Source organism: Magallana gigas, chromosome 5 (assembly GCF_963853765.1).
Source record: "Magallana gigas chromosome 5, xbMagGiga1.1, whole genome shotgun sequence".
Lineage (NCBI taxonomy): Eukaryota > Metazoa > Mollusca > Bivalvia > Ostreida > Ostreidae > Magallana > Magallana gigas.
The window spans coordinates 30,430,824-30,454,964 of record NC_088857.1 but is presented as its reverse complement, the minus strand read 5'-3'; the positions used below and the strand labels follow the sequence as shown (position 1 = coordinate 30,454,964).

At 33.7% G+C, this 24,141-nt stretch overlaps 1 protein-coding gene across 4 annotated transcripts; it reads left to right on the top strand.

Annotated features, from left to right (window-relative positions):
- Window positions 1–1,632: 1,632 nt before the first annotated feature.
- On the top strand, window positions 1,633–22,551 carry LOC105332676 (extracellular sulfatase Sulf-1). Of its 4 annotated transcripts, XM_034467471.2 has the most exons (19): window positions 1,633–1,717; window positions 6,575–6,700; window positions 11,332–11,608; window positions 12,794–13,259; window positions 13,561–13,656; window positions 13,766–13,916; window positions 14,468–14,643; window positions 14,812–14,949; window positions 15,701–15,766; window positions 16,441–16,621; window positions 16,865–17,051; window positions 17,191–17,286; window positions 17,380–17,531; window positions 17,818–17,951; window positions 18,173–18,264; window positions 18,726–18,851; window positions 19,255–19,397; window positions 19,772–19,883; window positions 20,203–22,551. In XM_034467471.2, the coding sequence occupies exons 3-19, from the start codon at window positions 11,440–11,442 to the stop codon at window positions 20,256–20,258; spliced, it is 2,541 nt and encodes an 846-aa protein (XP_034323362.2). In that variant the 5' UTR covers window positions 1,633–1,717; window positions 6,575–6,700; window positions 11,332–11,439; the 3' UTR covers window positions 20,259–22,551. The 4 variants fall into 4 exon arrangements, with proteins under 4 accessions (XP_034323362.2, XP_034323377.2, XP_011433656.4 ...); XM_034467486.2 differs by lacking the exons at window positions 1,633–1,717; window positions 6,575–6,700 and adding an exon at window positions 8,436–8,686; XM_011435354.4 differs by lacking the exons at window positions 1,633–1,717; window positions 6,575–6,700 and adding an exon at window positions 8,748–9,012.
- The last annotated feature ends 1,590 nt before the right edge of the window (window positions 22,552–24,141 follow it).

Genomic DNA, 24,141 nt, shown 5'->3' with positions numbered 1-24,141 from the left:
ATATGTGATTTTCTTTCAAAATTAATAGAAAAGACATTCCAAATTCTGCAGATTTTTAAAGAAATGTACGAAGATCAAGAATTTACTACGAAACCAATAATTTCCGAGGATATATAGATATATAGTCAACATACAGAATATGTCAAAGGTGGCCTCGGAAATGTCCCTACATTTCTTGTACATTAGACGTTTTGTACTGTAGTTGCTAATTTACTGAAGTTTAAATAAATATTCCATGTAAATAAACTGATTAAAGTTTTCATTTCTGTAGTAAAACAATAAGAATTTCTTCGAGTTGAAAGAGATTCCAACAATTTAGAACCTGGACGATATTTAAAATTTTTAAAATCTTAGTGCCTTCTCGAGATATACAAATGATAAGTAATACCTAAAGAAAACTATCTGTAAAGTTGGATTCTCCCCTAAAACAAATCTGAATAACATGAGATCATTAACCTCTCAGACTTTTATTTCGCTTCACTTACTTTAATTTAAATTGGTATACCCGCTTTTGTCGTGAAACTTTAGCAAGCCTGAATATCGGAGACTGATAGGTTTATATGGGTTGCAATTAATTGCAGTCTCGGAGTTGGTTGGTAGAAGGCACAGTGTAGCAGAATGTCCTGTAATGCAAGACTAGCCATGTCTCAGTTTTAGTCCTCGGGTTAAAATGGAAGCACTTCATCTGCAATAAGAAGACTTTTTTGGACAGGATTTAACATATTACAGGCACCTAGCATCGGGGGGGGGGGGTTCGCAGCAAATATTTTTCTTCAATTTAAACATAAAAATACATGTATATAGAAAATTGAATTTTGGAGAAGTTAGCCCTCACTTGTTATGTGCAGTGAAAAAAAGACATGGGAAATTTAACCAAATTGACCTTAAATTTTCGCTCTTCGATTACCCCCACACAACCCCCCACAATAAGGATTTTTGTGATTTGTGGAAAAAAAAATTTCCTTGTCAAGATTCCGCATTTATAAGCGCATAAGCACCCCCCACCCTTGTTAAAATTACGCTTCTTGTCATATGTCAATATTGTTTCTTTTTTAATGCGGACTGTACCAAATGTAACTGATATAATGGAATATCATTTTAACATAAACACTATAAGGTCTAGGATATTTTGTAACTATCTTTATATATATCTTGATCTCTCTTCTCTGCTTTACATCAGTATGAAAATCCAACAATTTTTGCAGTAGCTAAACGAAATTAACAAATTCGATCATTAGTGACCAAGCGGAAATTTCCCAAATAAATCTACCCATTATCACTTATTTTCATTTTTTTAAAATGTTCATTCAATTTCCCATAATTTGAATGCTTGATATATCATTCACCTAGTAGAGTACCTGGTAATGTTTTGCCTGTCACATCTTGAATAGTTCGGTTGGTTTGAATTTTTATATACTTATATATTTATTTTTGTTCTTTTTATAAAAATATGTTTGTTTGTTGTTTTTTTTTATCTATTCTTTTGTTGTTATTTTTTTTGGGGGGGGGGGTAGGGGGGTGGGTAGTTTGGTTTATTTTGTTGTTGACTGCTTGTTTTTGCTTTGGAGATTTTTTTTGGGCGAGGGGGGGGGGGGGAATTTATATCGGGATCGGCTACTATATTTTAAGCACGGGCTCGATGTTCTCACGAAGTGGTGTTCTTAGATGTTTTCAAGCTTTTTTAAGGTTTCACCGAGTACAGTTTTAATATAACTTGGTAAGTATGTTTCTTTCCTTAAGAAAAATATCGTGATATAGCTTTTGACGAAAAAGATAGGAAGCAAATAACTGGAAATAGTCCATGGAAGTTTCATTACGTCTGATCACATGTGTAATGTCAAAATAAGAAAACACAATGTAGTTATCTGATAATCATGTTGATAAGATAGATTTCCCCAATAATATTATCAAAAAGTCAAACGGTAACTAACACCTGTCATCGTGTTGAGTAGCTAGTTTTTAACAGGTCCAGCATTATCAGCCGATTATCTCTTTGTTTAACCAAATGTCTGGTTTAGCTATGGAAAAAAATACACGAAAACTTTATTTTTCATTCCATTAACAAACATTTTTAAAAATTAATATTTTCCACTGAAAGTCACTAACAATTTTGAATGGTTCCTTTTTCTTTATAATCATTAGATCTTTAATGATTGCCAATTTGCTTTAACCTGAAGGACCCTGGCCCCTACCCCCCCCCCCCCCCCCCCCAAAAAAAAGAAAAAACCAAACAAACATACAAAAACGTTTCTGATGCAATTCCTCTTATTATGAAAGAATGGAAGGGGATATGTCAAAATTGAAATCTTCCAAATTTTTCCTTAATACCTTTAAAAATTGTTTTTACTGATAGATAAGACATGTATTTGTTGAAAACAACAAATTCACAAAAAGTGACAGAATCAGGAACCTGCACTCAGAGTAAATACATGTATAATGACTGTTTGGAATTGCTGCCTGGGATTTTCTAGACCCAGGAGGGAGGGATTTTTTTTTTATATTTTTCAAACTTTAAGTGTAAGTAATAAAAAAAATTGGTAAGAAATAAAAATCTCCATATAAAAAGAGGTTCTATATTTTTTGCTAATAAAATTTTATTAGTGGGGGGGGGGGGGTATTTTAATAAGGCAGGAGGCAATTTCAAACAAACAATAATTTTATTATTTTGGCCTTAATGATATATCTGAAAAAAGACAACTCTTATTCTTTATAATCAAACTCTGCAATAATGAAAAAAAAATCAGTACAATATTTTGATTTTCATTAAATTAATTAATAATTATAATTGTTATGGTACATGTAGTTGACTTTTAAATTGCACAGAATTTGATCCTTTACAGACCTATGTGTCTCCTTTCAACTAACTTACTAGTAGTTTTATTTTCTTGACATGAAATTTTTTTTTTTTTTTTTACATGTATTCTCTGATAATCCCCTATAGTGACCTGTTTTCTATTAGCCCTGACCCCTGCATAGCAGGCTATTTAGACGTTGGCTGCCCATTGACATGTTTTCCTCTTTAAAATCTCCATTGTTTGTTAAGAGGTTGATAGTGCACAGTAAACTGCAGGCTATCTCGGGGTCAACCTCGGTATTTCCCGTCAAATGACTCAGCGTTTTGAGGGAATGGATCCCAGGGAAAGAAAAGGATTGTTTAGTCGACAGCCACTGGCTGGCTTTGATCCGAGCTGCGGATTTTTATTTTATTTTTTGTTCTATACAAATTAAAGGACAGACTGCACTTGAAATAACTACACACACATGTATTTTGTTGTTGTATCAACGGAAAGTCTAATAGCGAGGTCCTCAGTATTTTAACCTTGTAATGTGGGCTCCACCTATCTTAAAAAAAAAAGAACTGAATCAATATTTGTCTAGCACTTCTCTCTGTGGTGTTGAACAACTGAATCAAAGGATCCAGGCATGATGTCTTGTTATATTTTGTTACTGAGATGAAAAGATATGACGAATTTATGAAGAGCATTCTGAAACAGCCAGTCTGAGGATAAACCTGTTTTTTGTTTTAAACACATGCACTGTGTTTATATGGTGCATGTCTTGCACATGTACTTGACTGGTGTAAATTGTTTCAGGCCTCTTATAAGTGCTTAAAAAAACATACTGACATTCTTCGTGTATTTCAGCCCTTCAGTTTTTTATGTATCAATGATCATTAACAAAAAAATCTAGATGGAAAATATCCTTTGTATGTATATATATATTTGTTTTGCCTCGGACTAGAATGTTGCGACGTCATTGGATGAAACGCGTCACGTGGGTGCCTTACAAATTTCTTTAAAAGGCAAGCGTCAAAATTTATAGCGCAACATGGCGGACGTAACGTTATTTGAACTGATTTTCTACACAAAAGTTTGTTTACATATCAAACTTTAGGTCCTCGACAAAACAAAACACTTATTAGGTTTGTTACTGACTGTTTAAAGAAATTTGTGGGGTCGGTAAAGTCCATAGAAGGCGAGGCGGAGCCGAGCCTTCTATGGACTTTACCGACCCCACAAATTTCTTTAAACAGTCAGTAACAAACCTAATAAGTAATAATGTATATATAAACATGTATTTGCAAGGTTTTTAAAAACAGTACTTGTTTCTTACAAGTGGCATTCGTACAATTTGAATTCTAAGAATTTGAAGGATGTTAACAAACAAGCCCAGTATGTTTAACAAACAAGCCAATGTCAAATCTGTGAGAAAAGTTTATGTAAATATAGAGAATGATGATGTTTATCTGATTTGATGAGGTTTTGACGAAAAATTTGAAATTTAAAAGTTTACTGAACCTTTCTGCATTGAAAATGAACTCAAACCACTACAATGGAGTTAACAAAGTGCGGTTTAAGCAAAAAATATTGTTGGAAAATGATACTTTCTTGACTATGATTTCTCGCTAGAGCAGATATCAGAGGTATGGGGAGAATGGAAAAGATTTGTATGTGATACTTGATGTGTTATGCAGGTGAATATGCTAAACTTGGCCTTCAACAGTTTAAAGATGGGGTGGGGGGAATATATGCATAGAAATTTTTTCATACAATCTAAAAAGTAAAATTCTTTCGTGCTAAGAACTGTTAATATAATCTCAACAATTTTGTTTAAAGTGAACTTGATCATATGATGTCTTTTCTGGTGAATTCTCTGTCGTGACTTGATGCTAGGGTGACACAGGGTTTTGTGCTCTGAACAAATGCTAGGAGTTCGTGTGACATTCCAGATCTCCCTGATTGTGCATCAACTTTTTAAAGAGAAATGGATGTTTCAGTGCTAAATTGCACAATGTAGCTCAAAAAGGCTTTATGGCTTTAATGATACAGATCTTCTGTGCACACTTTACTCAGATCAAATGGCTAGATTTTGCAGCATTGTCAGTTGTGTGTGATAGTGATACTAGTGATAAAATTTACTTCACTGTGCTCTATCTATTCTTGCTGCTTAAATGTTAATGAGAAAATGTTTGGTTTTTTTTTTTATTATTAGACACATTCACTGAACATTTGAGTTTGGAAAATGAAGGGTTTTTAATGCATGTATATAATATATAGGCACTGTATATTTCTGGTTTTACACAAGTACGTAAATCTGCTATTCCATTTGTATTAGATTGCAAGAATATATTTATAATTGCAAGCGCCAAAATTTTGTTGTAATTTTATATAGTCCACAATGGTTAGAAAAATAAATGGTGATTTCAAAATTTTAGATTCTACAGAGATACACGTATTAATTAATTCCTTGCGTTTAATAAGGAACTATTTACAGTAACCATGCAGTTCTGTGTGTAACATTCATGTCATCATTCAGAATTGCAGGAATAGGTAGGTATATTAATTTCTTTGACAGAAAGAAATTGGCCAGATTTTATAAACATTATATGACATGTACCGTACATGTACACATTAGTGCATGTTGATCAATTTTATGCCATCTTCGTCTTCGTTAACCAAAGGTTTTTGGTTCATATACTTTCCCCGTAATCCTTGGCTAGCGAAGATGATTTTATGTAAGTTGTATGTACGTATCTGGAACACGTGAAAATAATACTGTAGGATAGTTGCAAAGGAAAATTTAGGCCATCCTTTAGGAAAATGATCTGCTTGATGAGCAGATGTGCCCTTAGCTATAGGTATAAAACATTTTGCATTCACTGGTGGTTGAGAACTTAAGAAGGTTAATGTACTAAGTTTAGGATCCCAGATAAAAAAAAATGTTACACAAGCCATGCAGGCTTTGGTATCTATTTCATGTAAATTGAAATTACTGGTATACGGATGAATTTGGCAGGTAGCATTTTATATATTAAGTTGTACCTAGTGTGGTTTATGTTCCGCTTTCTCTCCCTCCTGGAGTTATGAAGTGATGATCTTTGACATTTTTATGACTGTACACAGCATGGTGGAGGTAAAATGGGACAATGTATGAACCACAGAAAAAGTACATTTTATTCACTTAGGCATGCGATCAATTAATTATATAGCAAGCGAAAGTGTTCTATTTCGCTTTTTTACTCTCGCCTCACGTCAGGATGAAATATGTTCCAAAAATTTGTACCACCTAACCCCAAGAGAATTTCCTCCTCAAAATGATTAAAGCAGACACAGATCTTGACCTCTGACCTCAAAGAATGGGGGAGGAATGTGAAGGATGGTACCCTGTGATGTCACGGCCAGGGTAGGGTTACCCTTGTTGTCTTATCGAATGGCTTGATTCCCCTGAATCTTGATCAGCTCATCTTCAGGTCATCAGTTTTGTTTAAAGGGTGTTGGCGATTAGGTGCTAATGAGGGGGTATTAATTCCGCCACCCGTATAGAATGGAGACGGCATAACCTCCCACGGTACACCTCGACTTCTTATGGCAGTGACCCATATGGTTATACAGACAATGGGAGGAAATAGACCCCCCTTTTTTGTAAAGAATTGTGGAAATATCATGCATGCATCTACTCACATTAACACAGACTATAATAATATGGGGGTATGTCTATCATTCGAAGCCTTTGAAGTTGGTGGTGTTGAATAATGTTGCATGATGCATTAATAATTTTCTTTCTCTTGCTGCAGATTTTCGTCTGAATTTGTTTCCTCACGCAATGAGTCCTGGATGATGAAATAGATGGACCTGTGTATTAGCTATTAAGTATAGCCGATGATAATAAAAATAGCTGAATAATCATATTCATGACCAGGGTAAGTCCCTTTTTTGCCTTTATATCTTCATTTAAATTAAATTTTTCTTCTTTTTTTTTTCATTTGTATCAATATTAATATCCTGCATTAAATGTATACTGCATCCTCTGTTTTTCAATCAGCAATTTTGATATGAGGCTATGTACGACTCTGAAACTCCCAATGCAACCAGACACATTTAGTTAAGTGAAATAGACATTAACTGGGGATGAAAATTGATATTTGCATGGTTGTTATTTGTGTAGATGGGGAAATCCATTGAATGAGTCTGCAGTTTGACTTCTTTTGAAACTGTTTATTTTGATCAGTAATCTTGAAAAATGTCTGCGATATGTTCCATTCTTAATCACTTTAAGATTTTTTAAGCTGATGAAATGAAAAAAAAAAAATACAGATCGAAACACAGTTGTAGGTCTGGAAGGATGTAGAACAGATGTGTATCAATCAATTCATAGCCAGGAGTGAAAAGTTTGATGAGAAACATTTCGAAATGCTAAAAGTGGGTCCTCGAAACTCTTATTCAAGCTTTGACTTAAGAGATCTTCATAGAAATGCACACAAAACACAAGCTTATAAAACCATTCATCTATCAGTCGCCTTCGATAACACACTACCAATTGTTTACAAACATTTTATATTTTATGTTGGACGGTGTTTCCTCGGATCCCATTATATAACATGATACGAGGTACATTGTTTATTGAGGAACTACAAGGCAATAACATGGTCAACGTTCAGAAATCGCAGATCTTATTATGTGGTTTTGGGAGTTGCCACTGAAATGCTTTGGAAAACAAGGTTCTTAATATAAAGTTTCCACAATTTAAGATCACAGACAAGCCTATAGATGTGTTTGTTGGGATGAGTCTGTATTAAACTTCTCAAATGATATTTATTTTGATAATACCAAATGTGTTTATATATTTGTTTGGAAAATGCCATTCAATTTTGAAATAGGATTTTTCAGCTTTAATTTGTTTTTCCTAAAGCACCCTCTATTAGATTTAGTTAAATGAGTCATATTTGCATATACCATGTATACTAAACATACTTGCTCTGAGACAGACGTGAAATATGGCCTGTATTATTATTAAAATATCATGGAAGAAACACAAATCAATGTAGTACTTTTATAGAAAGTAAACTTTGGTTAGTAGTTTGGTATTTTCTTATTTATAAAGAGCAGTCCAATAAGATGCTACAATTTATTATTATCATCTGGAAAAAAAAAACCAAACAAACAAGCAAACAAAACCGTGGCATGAAAACAATTGGTGGTTGTAAAATGAATGAAGTGTGCATGGATACAGTAGGTATACGGACATTTGTATGTATGGATAAAAAGAATTTACAGTGTTTGCCATAATATAGCTTGAATGCCAACATGGCCTTGCTTATAAATACTAATTGTAGCAAAACCTTTATTGACTAGGGTTTACGTCAACACAATGTTAAAAATGCTGGCCCCTCATATTGTTTGGTCAGTGGGTCAGACAAAACACAGTTGAACCCAGCTGAACTCCGAGTCCAATATCACTGTTTGTGTATTCATATAATGTCAACAACCAACGAGATCATTGCTACAATGGCTGCTGCAGGACACCAAGAGGTTATAACCTTTCTTATTCAAACATGTAAGTCTGATTGAACTGTACAAGACCTCACCTAGCCGGATCTCTTTTGGTAAAATAATCAAATAATCCACGAAAAATATATAGGCCTGGTGTTTTGTTGAGGGTTGCAAGATCTAGCTGTGTGGGATGACTGGCAATAGTACGCCTTTTGTAACAAACAGACTCTTGTGTATAATGTGGTTATAGCCTTGCAGTGATCAAAGATTGTTTTTTTTATGTAACCTCAGTTTAATGCCAAACACATTGTTAATCAAGCTCCATGAAATCTGGTGGCTGTTTGGACATAAAAAGTCAGCTCAGGTTTTATTTTCCTGCCACGATTTACTCTCAGTCTGACAGACAGATGTACAGTGTAAGTTATAAGAGAAGATCATCAGGCTGTAGTATTTTTTTTTTTTAACTAAAAGTACCTCTTTTTTCATATATGTAACTCATGTACCTTTGCAACATAAAGCTATGTGTGTATGCTGGAGATTTAACCAGATCTAATTAAACTGTTGCTTATTTTTCGTTGTTGTGTAATGTGTATACATTTATATACACAACAACTGCTTTTAAAATCGTGACAGCATACATGGAGGAAGTTATCAGGGTGGAATCCCAGTGCTAACAAACGATCATTGAAGATCACAGAGTTGTTCAGGATTTAATATACACTTGTTCACATGAATTAACAAGGTATGTACCTTAAATCCTTCAATCAGGTTGTTATGAGAAAGAACTGGTTTCCATTTTCATCATCAGGACGGTGATATTTTCAGTCCATCCGTCCTACCTCTATAAACCATCGGTCATTGGCACATTTAGTTGGAATGTGTTTACAATTTCTTTTTCTACTTTAGTAATACATGTTGCTTATATTCTTCTTCTTGTATTTGGCAACTATGTGAATTTCTATTTCATCAGTGAATTTTTTATCCTTCAAATTTTTAAAAACCCAGTTGATTTTAGTTATAGTTTTTGTAGAGAATATAAAATGAAGATCATTTTAAAATTTGACGAAATATTTAAAAACAAATAGACAATTTAGACGTAAGTATATAAAATTGAGTATCGGTAATCCCAAATGATAATTATAAATTTTCCAAATTGCTAAAACTCATAGATACCTTCTGGTATATGTTCTCTGAATTTGATAAAATTGTTAAAATACTTTAAATATTTAGTAAGTAGAATGTTTAAATGAAGACAAATGCAAGGATTATGTCTTTTTGTTCCTGATTTAACACTGTGCTTTGATGTTTTGTGCAACACAGAGTTATTAAGTTACAGAGAAAAAAGAACGTGTCTGTCAGATGTTTGGCTGTGCAGAAGCAATGCAAATAGCTTTAAATAATAAGTTCACCTTTGAATGTCAGTTTTGGAAACACTTGCTTAAAGGGATTAACTTGAATGTTTGTTTTTTGTCAAGAGTGAGCCTCTTGAAATTTTTTCAGGTGGTATTTTGCATTTAAATTTTTTTTTTCTTGAAAAGCTTAGGCGCTAGAGCACAATTATTATTTTTTTGATTTAAAAAAAAAAATAATTCTGAAATGGAAAATTTCTTTCAAATTGTTGTTAATTGGGAGAGAAAAGGGGGCATGTACCGGTATCCTTATATACAAACAACAAGTGGATTTTATTGGTAGTGAAAGCTTTACTTCTGCCCATTAACTGGCAGAGTTCAGCTGTATTAATACACCCCCCCCCCTAAAAGTTGATCTGACAGTTGGAATGAAAGGTCATTCAGTGAAGGATTATTATGCTTCTCACTTGCTGTAGTTAAACCTTCTGTCACATGGCTCCTCCGTGGACTAATTGGATGTAATCATGTTTCATCTTGAGCTGCAGTTTGTTTTTAGGATATGACATTTAAATTAATTACGGGACATTAAGTAATGAAGCATTCTTGTTTAATTATCATTTTAGACTTCCAGGTAGGTCACACTTCTTGTTATGGGCTTGAGAGACGATGTTTTGATGAATTCTTGTGTATTTCTTGATTTAAGGTTTAAATTGTTTTAGAAATGTTTAGTTGATCATCTTAGATAAATGTGTTACAGGTCTTGCAGATTTAAATTCTACTAGAACTCCAGGCATGGAAGTTAATTGTTTCAACATGAAATAAAAGCTTCTTTTTTTCCTGACAGATTGTATACGTTAAGTGTTTCTGAAGTTTGCCCTCTTAAATCTTAAAAAATTCATGAAGTTTAAAGAAATCAAAACCTAGGATTGACAAGGAAATACTTACGCATGCAAAATGTCTGTGTGTTCTGCAAATCAGATATTATTCACAGCTGTATTATCAATACAATATCAATCAAGGCAGTTTTAATGGGCTTTTTTTGTCAGCTAGTTCTTGCAAACTAGGAATAAGAAATCTGACGAAGAAGCACCTGTGGTAGATTGGAGGTCTTCTTCTGTAAGTCATTGGCAAATTATTTCTGTCTCCAAAATAAAGTCTTCTTGAGGGAAAAGATTTAAAAACAGTAAAAATTTATCTCTGGTGTATACAGATAAAAAATAAAAAAGAATGCAGATTTTTGTCTCTGCTTTAAAAAAAAAAATTAGAATCAAGACGGCAAGTAATGTGAATATTGTGTGTTGGAGGTATATTTAATGTCTGTAAATAATAGGTTTGTTATGTAAACATGATGGCTGTCAACATTAGCCAAATGATGAAGAGCAATATTCCTAAGCATATTTTTTGGCAGAGACGACCATATCTTATCACTACTTGTACGTGTACAAATTATCTGATAATCAGACCATTGCATTAGAAAAACAATTTTGTGATGCAGAGTTTCACATATACAATCGCGTCCAATGATAATGACAAGAACATGCCGTGAACATTAATTTAATATTCGCATAACTGCCACTTCAATTGAGATGGCTATTCAATGATTTTGCATGAATATTAATTGGGTTTGTGTATTATCGAAGTTTCACTGCTGGGTGCACTAATCTGGCTCAGATAATACATTATACATAATACAGTATATTTATATTCATCAGGTGTAGATGAGGCATGCCTGCACCCACAGAGGATTACGACAAACTACATGTGACTAAAACAATACAGTTCTAAGATATAGTGACTAACCGTCCTCACCCTCACAGAAGATGGACAAAGAGCTCCTGTTTTGGGTGTGGTTGTTAATATTGGCGGGACTAGTGGAGGGGTACTCCTGGCCTCGCTCTCAGAATCCCCGAACGCAGAGAAGCCGCAGCGGCAAGAGTCAGAAGCCAAACATTGTGGTGATCATGACTGATGACCAAGATGAATTATTAGGTAATTATTATTTTCTTTCTCCCCCTCAATTTTTCATTTATCATGGAGTTAATATAGCAATCGCTGGCATCATGAATTAGCTGGATTTATTGACTCAATTTTAAATAATTGATGATGATCGAGCATGATTTTGCAATTTGACTTAAATTAACAGTTCCATGCAGGCTATGGTGGCTGGCCATGTGCTCCACAAATAAAAGTAGCTTGGTTTAAATGATGAGGTACATTTATATTTACATGATATAAATGTATTTGCTATTAGCAAGCAGTTAAGAGTGGTAGATGCAAACAGCCAAATACTCTTAATATTTAAGCAATTTCATGGACTATTTCCCTATTTGATTTTAATTAGGCCTCTTGCTTACATGTTGACATACAAAATATGCACAAGAGTAAGTGGGAGGTTTGATTTTAATCAAATATTTAAAGGTTTTTATTAAACTTAAATGACTAATGTCACCTTGGGTGATGCAAATTTAAAAAAAAAATGATAGATTAACTTATATGTATGAATTTCAAATTTCATTATAAATTTAAATTAAAAAATATTTATAACTGTTATTTATATTATTTTATATTAATTTATGTTTGATTTTAGATCATAGAAGAGTAAAAAATTCTGAACCTATTAGTACAAAATACAATTACGTGTATATACTAAATTTGCCCTCCATTCACTGCTAAGATCTTAACAATATTTATGTTGTATTTCTGAAAAAGTATGAAGGTTGTGTATTGAGCATAGGCTTCATTCTATGTACCAAAAAGATCTGGCCGATTAAAGATAATTTCATCTTGTTTTTTAACATAAAAAAGAATCAATTGCATTATATTCTTATACCAAAAAAAATATAAATGCACATGCAGATATTGAAAGAGATAATTTATCAAATTGATTTTTATCTCTTTAAATGATTGTATTTTAATCATTTTTGTTAATGTAATCTGTGGTCTAGTTCGGAAGTCTAAAGCCATTTGAATTAGATATAGGCCATAAAATTAAAAGCCATGATCTATGTCTGTATTGAGCCACAGAGACTGTATACCTGTGAATCACCTGGTTCATTATAAAGGGTGGTAAATCATTCCCACCCAGTCCAGACACACCTTGCGTGCTGGTGTCTTTTGAAGAGCCATACACTTTGGAATTTATCAATAACCTATTTGATGTTTAAAACATTGCAGGTTCCATGGAAGTCATGCCAAAGACCTTGCGCATAATGCGAGACCAGGGGGTCCACTTCAATAACTCGTTTGTCTCGACCCCTATGTGCTGTCCCTCCCGTAGCTCCTTCCTGACCGGGATGTACACCCACAACCATCATGTGTACACCAACAACGATAACTGTTCCTCGCCCTACTGGCAGAGGACCCATGAACCTCGGACCTTTGCGACCTACCTCAACAATGCTGGGTACCGGACCGGGTACTTCGGCAAGTACCTGAATGAGTACAATGGGACGTACATTCCCCCGGGGTGGAGGGAATGGGTGGGGCTGATCAAGAACACTCGCTTCTACAACTACACTGTCAATTTCAACGGGAATAAGATGAAGCACGAGGATAACTATTACGCGGACTATTTCACTGATTTGATTGCCAATGATAGTGTTACTTTCCTGAAAAACAGTAAACAGTACTTTCCGAAAAGGTAGAATCACCTATAAAAATTTCTACGTTATTTTGTCCCCAAGTATTACATGTATCCTGTTATTGCATGACACTTTTATCTGATGGTGGACAGACATATAATTATTCATAAGAATTTATTTCTTTGACATGATTTGCTTTGGTCATTAGATCTTTTAACATGCAGACCGTTAGAGTAAAATGTTTTATCAAATTTTTGGGAAATAGCATAAGAATAAAAATGTTTTAGTCATAACTCTTTTTTACGTTTATCATTTTCTAGTTGTTTCACATGAGTGATATATGAATTTGTAATGTTGTAGGCCTGTCCTGATGGTGTTGAGTGTCCCTGCCCCCCACGGCCCTGAGGACTCTGCCCCTCAGTACCAGCATCTTTTCTACAACAACACACTTCACAGGTAGATAATCAATAATTGTAAGTACAGCATACATTTTTCCATGGCTTAGGTTGTTAAGAAATGAAGACCAGTGAAATTTTATCTAGATGAATGTGCTTGCTTAACACAGGACTCCCACCTGGAACATGGCTCCCAATCCGGATAAGCAGTTCCTGTTAAAAGTAACGGGGAAGATGGAGCCTATTGAGCAGACGTTTACGGATGTTCTCCAGCAAAAAAGGCTACAAACTTTACAGTCTGTAGATGACCTTGTTGAAAAGGTAAGAGAATTCACAATGTGGTCCCTGAAAGTGGCAATAGTACGGGAACTGATGAGGTAAGAGGTTTTACGGATGTCATCCATGGAAGAAATGGATGTTTGGGGGAGTTTTCTGACATATTCGAGGGTAAGTTCTTAGGATACCAGTAGTCTTATTTTTGTAACAAAAAGCTGTAAAAACAAACTTGTAACAAGTCTTCAGGCATCTTCTTGGGAAAAGACTCCATGAAAATTAACAACCAGGTAAAAAGACTGGAGACATTAAAGATTCACATAAATTAGGTGAGTTGGTTTAAGTTCTAGAAAGTGACAGCCAAAGAGACTAAAGAACATAGTCATACATATGGTTAGCAGTGAGAAAAAGAGGTAAAAATATAAGGCTTAAGTCAAAAACTGGTAGACTTTTCAATGAGCTGAACATGGTGGTAGTGGCCAAAGGTGGTAGGTTTTATTGGTGTTTGAGGAGGTTGCGGTATATGCGATTGGATGGCCTATTATAATGATGAATGAAACCAATCCAAGCTTCGTTGTAATCCTGTTTGGTGATTGTAGGTATATGAAGAGTTGTGGAACTTGGATGAGCTGGAGAACACCTACATTATCTACACGTCGGACCATGGCTACCACCTAGGCCAGTTTGGACTGGTGAAGGGCAAGGCGCTGCCCTATGACTTTGACGTTAGGGTTCCGCTATACGTTCGTGGTCCGGGCATTAAGCCGAGGTCAAAGTATGTTTTTTATGCACTTGCACTTGGAAGAGCTCACCTTTGATCTAAATTTCAATTTAATGAAAAGAAATAACAGTAGAAAAGTGAGTGAGCTCATTTAAGGTTTAAAACCCTTGAATCAACGTGTAGTAGTCATACAACTTTTGCATTTCCTTTGTATTGCTTCAGAATTTCTAATCTTGTGGTGAATGTGGACTTGGCCCCAACTATTCTGGATATGGCTGGTGTGGATATTCCGGAGCACATGGATGGGAGATCGGTGATGAAACTCATCAGAACCAAGAGCTACCGAGACCAGGATTATGGGTAAAATAATATTACTGTGATAGAAATACACATGTACTTGAATTCAATACTAATTGTTTTTATTACCAGCATAGTATTTTGCTTCTGAGTTATATATATATTTTTTAAAAATTAAATATAGTAGATCTTCAAGATATCATTTTAGCCTCAAAGGTTTTAATTTTGTATTTTTTATTTTCTTTCAGTGATATGCATGTAAACTCTGTCCCGAGTTTTTGCTTCCACCACTTTTTTCTTGATATTTCAATAACAATAAAAAATATGTAAATACCTTTGTGCTCAAACTACGTTCATCAACTAATATGAAAAATGTCCAGATTATCTGTTTTGAAACGCCCCCTCTACCGCTTCAGGTTTCAATACACATCCCAAAATTGAAAGTCTACACAGATTTTGCACTGCATCAGCCATTAATAAGCCCGGATAATAACGTTAAAAAAAATTGTGCAAGGTATCCCGAGTACTTCCGAATGGAGAAAAGATGTAAACATTTCCCATTATAAATCTCAATAAGAAATTTGTTTTCGTTCCTGTGAAATTTTATGAGTTAAAAGGGATAATTGTTCAATGAAGATATCTTGGATATATTCCCTTTCATCGATTTCAATTGTATTTCTTTCACAGGTATGTGTATTTGTATTAAAAATCATCAAAAATTGATGGGAGCAATAACTTGGGACAGACTATAGTAGGTTGTGAAGAAGCAGTAAATAAGCATATGTTTCATTTACATGTATGTTTTTTTTGACAGTGGCTTCAGTGACAACTATGTGACAGCCAAGAGACCATGGAGAGATACTATTCTGTTGGAGAGAGGGTAAACACGTGTGTAGCTTTATACACAGTCAACCAAGCTTATATAGTACTGTATACAGGGTTATTTTCACCCTGTGTAATTTTTGCCCTTCAACACTTGCAAACAATTTCGCCTCGTCTTGAATTTGCCCAGACACTGTTGTGTTTAAAGAGAGATACTCTGAGATAATGGAATTCACTCAGTCTTAAATTCGCCCACTGACAACGAGGGCGAAAGAGTAGAAAATAAAACAGGGGCGAATATTTCCCTGTATACAGCATTTAAGGTTAGCTTAGTCGGCATACGTATCCGATTTTTGTCATTCATCATGCATTGGTTGTAAAGTTTTTAACACTAAAAAAAAAATAGAACAGTCCTGATCAGGACAAAGGTTGGTGTTTAGATATTGTACGAGAAGGGCAATATAAATTTTGAAATTCATAACCTTCAGTTTGATATTGATTATAGAGAGTAACGTGTAATAAACCTTGAAAATTTTTTCCTACTCTGACTTGTTTTTGTGTTACAAATACTTGACCAACATAAGAATACAAGGCAACTCTTATTTTAAGTTTATTTTAAGTTTTAAGAAAACAAGATAAAAATATTCTGTGACTAGATGAGTTACCGGGTAATTTGTTATGAGTGATTTATTTCCTTTCATCAGTTGGTTACACAATTGATCATATTTTCAGAAAAATTACAGTGAAAAAAAGAAAGGCACTGATGCGTCAACAGAAGAGAAACTTTCTTGAAACTGTCAACAGCTTGCCCACTATCAGTGACTCCTATTTGAAGTATGCCACTCCGAAACAGAAGAGAATTTTCAAGGAGTGTGCAAAACCCCAAAACCAGCCCCCCTGTAAAAAGGGACAGGTATGTTACTCACTTTAGTTGAATGAGGAATGAGGAATGTTAAGAACAACCAAAGGTGGACAGGAAATTACCTATAAAGATTTACAGAACTGCAAATTTCAGAAACAAGGATGATTTTATTTTGTCTGCCAGATTGGAATTTGTCATTGGTTTAATACAGATTTGTTTTAGAAAACATATTTATTAAAATTAAATGATATATATTGTGTACCTATTGTTTAAATGTTTTTTTTTTCCATACAGAAATATCAGTGTATACAAGAATATGGCCGTAATATGCCGAGACTGATGAAGTGTCGAAAGAACAAGAGAATGCAGAGGGATGGATATTTTTCCAAAAAACGTTGTCCTTGTGGCCGCAAGAAGAACAAAATCAATCCAGACGAAAAACTGAGCCAGACAGAATTCCTAATGAAGCATGCCAGCAAAGGTAAATATAAATGTTGTTTTCTTTTATATCAGCTGAAATGTTTTATACGAATTGTACACAGAAAATATTCATAGATACTTTCAGTCCATGAAAAAATAAATGTCTTTTGAATGAAGATTTTTTTTTTTTTTTTTTGCAGATTTTTCACCAAAATTTATCAGAACTAAGAGATCTTATTTACAGTTAGTGGGCAATACAAGTTCTTCATCTCAGAATTCCATTTCTTCTTTATCAGGTATGAATCATAATGATATGCAACTAGACAATATCTTGTAAAAAGATGGTCACTGTTAATAGGTTAAACTTACATTTTGTTTGACTTTTGTAGTTCAGCCCTTTGATCGTCGCTGTAGAGTTTTACCCAATGACACAGTATCATGTGATCGTGTTTTGTATCAGGACCCAGTTGAATGGAAAAACCACAAGGAGAAACTTGATGAGATGATTGAAGAGTACAGAAAAATGCTGGAGGATTTAAGGGTATGGATGTACTTAATATTTGAGTTCATTTTATAGAATTTTTGCAAATCCTTGATGTAAAGGTGCAAAATTTTTATTACAGCATATTTAATAGTAAAGATGCATGCACACATTCCACACAGTGGAAAACAAAATTTGAAACTCAATATTTGTTCACCGGCTCTCACTCAATAAAAATTTGCCAATGCAGTATTACCAAATTACAAATTTTATTATATTATTTTTTTGGGGGGGGGGGGGGGTTTATGTTATGTGACGAATTTATTTTCAATTCTATGTTTTGCAGCTCTACAGAAAACATTTAAAGGCCTCTAAACCCCTTGATTCATACCTGAGTGAGATCGGAAACGGAATCAGCAGTCAGGGTTACCTGGAGTATGAGTGTGAACCCTGTAACAGTAACAGCAGACGATCTGAAAGGTAGGAGCAGTAGCCTTTAGGTATTGGAGTAATCTTTGAGACAGCTGCTTGTATTGTCTGGGAATGTTTAAGTTCTGTGTCTAAACTAGTTATCATAGCAGATGTGGATCCAAGATTTTTTTTCTCAAAGGGGGCGGGGTTACCCTCATACCTAGACCTACCAGAAAAATTATTTATTTGGCCCTAGCACAGTGTAGCACATTTCTGTTTTCTTCTTTCAGAAAAAAAGAAATAGAACAGAGACGTCGCCGCAGACGAAAAAATAAGAAGCGAAAGAGGAAGTATCAAGGGTCTGATTCACCTCTATGGAATTGTAAGTAAAAATCTACATTTGAAGAAGCCAACCAGCTGTTATTCGTGTATTTTTATGTCAACAGGATCAAAGATAGGCTGTTACTGGTGTTTTTTTCCCCTTTCTGTCAATATAGTGTTTATTCACAACATTTACTTTGGCCACACAAGATAAAGACTTCATATTTTAATTGTCAAAGGTCGATCTTGGGGTAAAAGGTCAATGTCATTTATCATTGACAGGCGAGGGGGAGGGGTCAAATTTGCTTTCATGGGACTTTGTATCAGGGACATGTACCTTAGTTTCACAAACACATGTTTTTAACTCACCTGAGTCGAAGGCTCAATTGAGCTCTCTGATCAAAATTTGTTCATTGTCTGTTGTTGGCAATGTTGGCAATTGATAAACATGTGTATCTGATGTTTACTGACCAGTGACTCAAGCAAATATTGTATGTTATATATGATACTTTTTCAATTTAGCAACTTACTGGAATTTGCCTCCTGATGAGAAAGTGAGTCGCCGTAAGCACCCGGCCTGTAAGCGAGCCAACGCGGACTGTTCTCTGATGGACAACAGTCATTGGAAGACTCCCCCATACTGGACAAGTAAGAGCTACCTTATTCTCTTTCTCTACTATATTAAATTTTTCTGGTTTGATTTTGAAGTCAGAAATCATGAACAATATTTACGGTAGTCAGAGTTTTGCAGTCAAAAATCTATAGTACACAATATTTAGTTAGATTTCTGTAGTAAAAATTCTATGCACAATTTTTAGTTTGATTTTTGCAGTAAGATATCCATACACGATATTAAATTGAATTTTTGTAGTAAAAAAATCCATGCACAATAAGGAACTGGCACTCTAGTTGCAACAACAGGTCAAGAATTCATAAAACTGTGTATTATATTAAAATATACTTAAATTGAAAGAAATTTCAACACTGCATATGTAGTGTATTGAAAGTTTAAAATACATAGTAATCATAAATGGTATTTGATTTGTTTCAGATGGGCCCTTCTGTTTTTGTACGAATTCAAACAACAATACCTACTGGTGCATACGTACCATTAATGCAACACATGATCTACTGTACTGTGAATTCATTAACAATTTCCTCAGCTATTATGATCTCAAAAAGGACCCATTTCAGGTAATATCTCATGCAAAAGACCCTAATCTGTTTATAAACTGTATTAAAGGTCTATTTATTTATGTGATCTGCTTCACAGTTGCCAGCGTTTTCAATAACCAAAAAAAAACCCCGAAAACTGGTGTATACGAGAAATTTTAAAAAAACAATTGTGAGGAAAATAAAACTTTTGCCAGCATCAAGTGGAATATTGATATGGCACAAATGTTACATTAAAAATCAAAGATTTTTAAACTTGATAAATATGATAATCAGATAGTTTTAGTTAACAGTAGAAATTTTTAATTTAAAACTTTTAATGTAACACAAATGTAACACTGTTCTGATAGGGTGCATGTGATTTGATACAATGCAATGTCTTGCTGTAATTTTAGATGAGAAATGCCATACATGATGTAAACTATGGTATTTTACAACAACTTCATGAGCAGTTGAATGCCATGAGGGCATGTGAAGGCGCAAAGGAATGTAACAAAGCGGGACTTTGTAAGTCAACCAGTCATTTTTGAATACTGTAAACAGGGATATATTTGTCCCCATCTTATTTTCGCCCCTTTTGCCCTGGTTGTCAGTGGCCAAATTTAAGACTTGGCAAATTTAAAACAATTCTTAAATTACTGTGTTAATGAGAGACAGTATATATTACCGGTAATTATCATGCAACTGTGTCTGCATTGGCGAATAAACCAAGACGGGAAAACTGAGCAAGTGTAGATCAGTAAATTTGCATTTTATTTATTTTTTACAAAATGATCAGGAAAAGAAGCACAAATTGAATCCACATTTACTTTTATTCTTTTCGAAGGGTACAGAGATGAGGAAAATAAATCAAATGATGAAATAGATGGGGATGATACCTGATGAAAAGATCCAGGTGATTGAGGAGAGTCCATGTTTAAGACAATGTGTAGCCGAGCTGCGCGCTCATTTCTAGGAAGAATGTGTTCAATGAAGACTGTGATTATCACCTTACTTTCATTTTTGTGTACTTTCATATTGTGATATATATATAGGATCTCTCATGATTTGCGATGGTATATGATTTTTATCCAACGAGTTGTGTGTTTTCTATCCCCGAGCATTGGCGAGGGGATAGAAAACACACAACGAGTTGGATAAAAATCATATACCATCGTAAATCATGAGAGATTCTTTTTATCACATGTTTTACCAAGTATTTTGTTAATCTCAACTTTTTCTGTAAAAATTGTAATTGTGAGCCACACAACACACTATTTACAACACGTCAACAACGTTACGCATGGAAAAAAAAGTTCCTTGAAGTTTAACAAACAGACATTTCATTTTCGAACATTTTTTTATGAATTCATGAAAAATAACTGAAACAACATTATATGTTTCAAATTTACATCTCAACACCCCTCAACTGAATTAATTATTTACTTTTTCATTCTACGTCAATCAACCGCCTAAACCTACGTAATGATTAACTATGACGTCACGTGGCGTAAGAACACACAGTGGAATATCAAAAATTTATCCCATGAGTGATATCCACCGTATATTGGGATAAACATGTGATAAATTACTTTTTTTTCTCCAAGGGAAACAACCTTGGATTTCTATGCGTAATGACTTTAAGTGAATATTTGTTTTTATAATTAAATTCCATTAACAGTATGTATGATTTTTTACTTTGTAATTTTTACATGTTAATTTGTTTAGTGTTAAATTTAGAATTTTTTAATCATGGCACTTAATTATTGCGATATTGAATCTTGTTTCTTTTTATAAAGCACAATGCTGGCCAGTTTTGTACATTGTGTAGATGAACGATGCATCAGTATTAGAGGGCTATTTAGTAAATTTATCTAAAGATCACCTTTATTGCTGAAGATCTTATTTTACCGTAATATGGTTGGTTTTTTGTTGTTTTTCTTTTTTTTTTGGTTATTTATTCACAAGACAGATTTCCTTGCAAATTGCTGATGAGAAGTTATGTATTGATTGTGCACTTATGTTAAATAATGAGGACATTTATATTTTCGTAAGTTTCAAGTCTCTTCAATATTTTCCTCTATAGCAGTGTTAAGGTCAGCAGTTTAATAATATTGTTCCAAAGCATATAAGTTCATTAATCAATGAATATGTGCTTTGTTTTAGGGTGTGTTTTGTATCATTATATTGTGGCTAGGATACTTATATTTTGATTAATATTTGATTTTTAAATATCAGTATTATTGATAATCATGCATTCGAAAATTTCAAACCTTTCCCTTTAAATTTGATCTATTTTCACATCTGTACATCTGAATCTGTACATTCATATATATTTTGTTTCACATTAGAACACCTTTATTCTTTTAAATGGTTAAAGATATTTTTTAAAAGAAAAACACCCAAATTTCCATCAGTTACTAAAATTTCATGTCCAAACCATGTGCACTTTTTTTTTTGTAATGCTGAAAGTCACTGATGCATGATTTTTTTATATTAACAGTTACATTTTATTGCTTTTACTGGGCATATAGATAAAATGTACATAGCATATTTACCTAGTATGATTTTTTTTAATTGTTTGCGGTAAGCAAAAGGGGTATACATGTGTATCAACTACTTAAATAGGGCAAATAAATGTAGAATTTAGTACATGTACAAAGCCTTGTAGCTTGATTTTATGTACAACGTCATGCTTGCTAGTATTTTGTTTAAAAAACTTTTGATTTGACTAAATGGATATTTTCACCTGCATGTACTTGTTTACATGTAAATTGTAAAATGACAAAATAGATATTTTTACCTAGATGTATAAATGTGAAGGAGGAGGCAGCAAAAATCATAAAGGTTACTGTTTTGTAATATTGAGCTTCAAATTTGATCTATGAAGTGTGTTTTTCAAAGGTGTTAGGAATTTCGGCATTTTTATACGAACATTATTCATCTGAATTTTTCTGTATACCGGTACGTAATTTTGTAGTACAAGTACTGAACAATCACACATTGAGGACATTTAGTTTTTTGTATGCTTCTTAATGGCAAGGAGTAGAAAAGAAAGTTTTGCATCAAGAAATGTTTTAAGTACTAATTTGTGTACTGTACGTAGAACACTTACTGTGTTATCAGGGATATGCATATTTATGATCATTTGTGAATAACGACGCTTTTTTTTATCATTAAAAACCTGATTCTGTGACCAAGTTAATTTTGTTTTTTATTTATAATCAGATAAAAATAGGATCTTTTATAAACAGATGAAAAAAGGGATTCTACTGAAAAAATCCATACCTTTTGATTCTACCAAAAAACAAAAAAAAAAAGAAACGAAAAATACTTTTACAAGCGGTTGTTAAGTGAATGATCTGACAGCAACGTGGAGATTCATTTAGAACATTTCCTTAAAGAAAATGATAATTTTAAAATTCTATAATGCTGGCGAAGGAGATAATTTTTTGATTGTACATACTGGTATACCTATATTTATTAGTTTCTTTATTGATAAATAAACTCTGAAATATCTTTTGAAAAGAAAGTACTCAGTTTCTTCACAAATTTATCGGCTGCAAAATTGTTTGAAGTATATATATGACGTTTGATCACAAACTGAAAAGTTCAAATTCTTACCTTGATTTTTCACGCAAACATCTTTGTAGATTTGTAAATTGAGAAAACTTGAATAAACTTTTTCTATAACATATTACTGCCTTTCGTCTAGCCCAAGCTAACAATTTGGAGCCATGTACGTATGTAGTATTCTGTTTGATCAGTAAATTACGTCTGCTTCCAAAGGGTCATTATTAATACTAGTTTTGTAATAAATCACAAACCATTTATTTGGATGATGGAAAGAAGAAAAGTTCCCAATGAAATAATGATTTTTTATGGATTTTTAAAACTTGTTAATCTAACTTCAATTTGGTTTAGACTTGATCAGAATTCCCTAAATAAAAGGCTGTTGGAGGAAAACGCTATGCACATATGGAAAACGATGGTCAAAGGTTTTCACTATCATTCACTGAACAACGCAGTGTTGCATCGAAAATAAATTATGTCACAGGTTTGAACTTTATTTACTGATGAACAAGTCCTAAAATGTGCGATTTGATCAATCCACAAAAATATTCAATAAGCAAAAAAAAAATAAAAAATCAAACAAACTCTTTGTCCAACGACCTACATTTCAATCGCAAACGTCTTTATATTTGTTTCAAATTTGTTTTGATTTAATTTATAGAAGAAAAACAAGTGAAAAGCTGTCAATGTGACAACAAACCGGGTTTTCTTTTATGTGAACTGTATCCATAATCCATGTCAACCCATATCCAGTGAAATGGAGTACCCTATATGCAATATTTTGCCAAAAAATGACTAAGTTCAAAAGCTGGTATTTTTTTGATAAATCATCGGAAATCAAAATTCTAGCAATATGCACACCTCTAATATAAGTACAATTGATCTGCAAAAGAACAACTTCCTATCATGAAAACTGTAGGAGGAGTTATCCATACAATGAGGGTACCCTATATGCAATATTTTGCCCAAAAATGACTAAGTTCAAAAGCTGGTATTTTTTCGATAAATTATCGGAAATCAAAATCCTAGCAATATGCACACCTCTGATATATGTACAATTGATCTGCAAAAGATCGAACAACTTCCTATCTTGAAAACTGTAGGAGGAGTTAACTGTACAATGGGGGTACCCTTTTGGCAGCCGCCCGCCCGCCATTTTCACCATTTTAATAACCGGATTTTTGCGTTGGAAAACCCGGTTAAAAATGATGTC

Bases quoted from the DNA above. Each gene is read 5' to 3' on its own strand.
- LOC105332676 (XM_034467471.2), top strand. From the start codon at position 11,440: ATGGACAAAGAGCTCCTGTTTTGGGTGTGGTTGTTAATATTGGCGGGA. The intron at 11,609-12,793 runs GTAATTATTATT...AAAACATTGCAG, and splicing joins TGACCAAGATGAATTATTAG to GTTCCATGGAAGTCATGCCA. The intron at 18,265-18,725 runs GTAAGTAAAAAT...TTTTCAATTTAG, and splicing joins TGATTCACCTCTATGGAATT to CAACTTACTGGAATTTGCCT.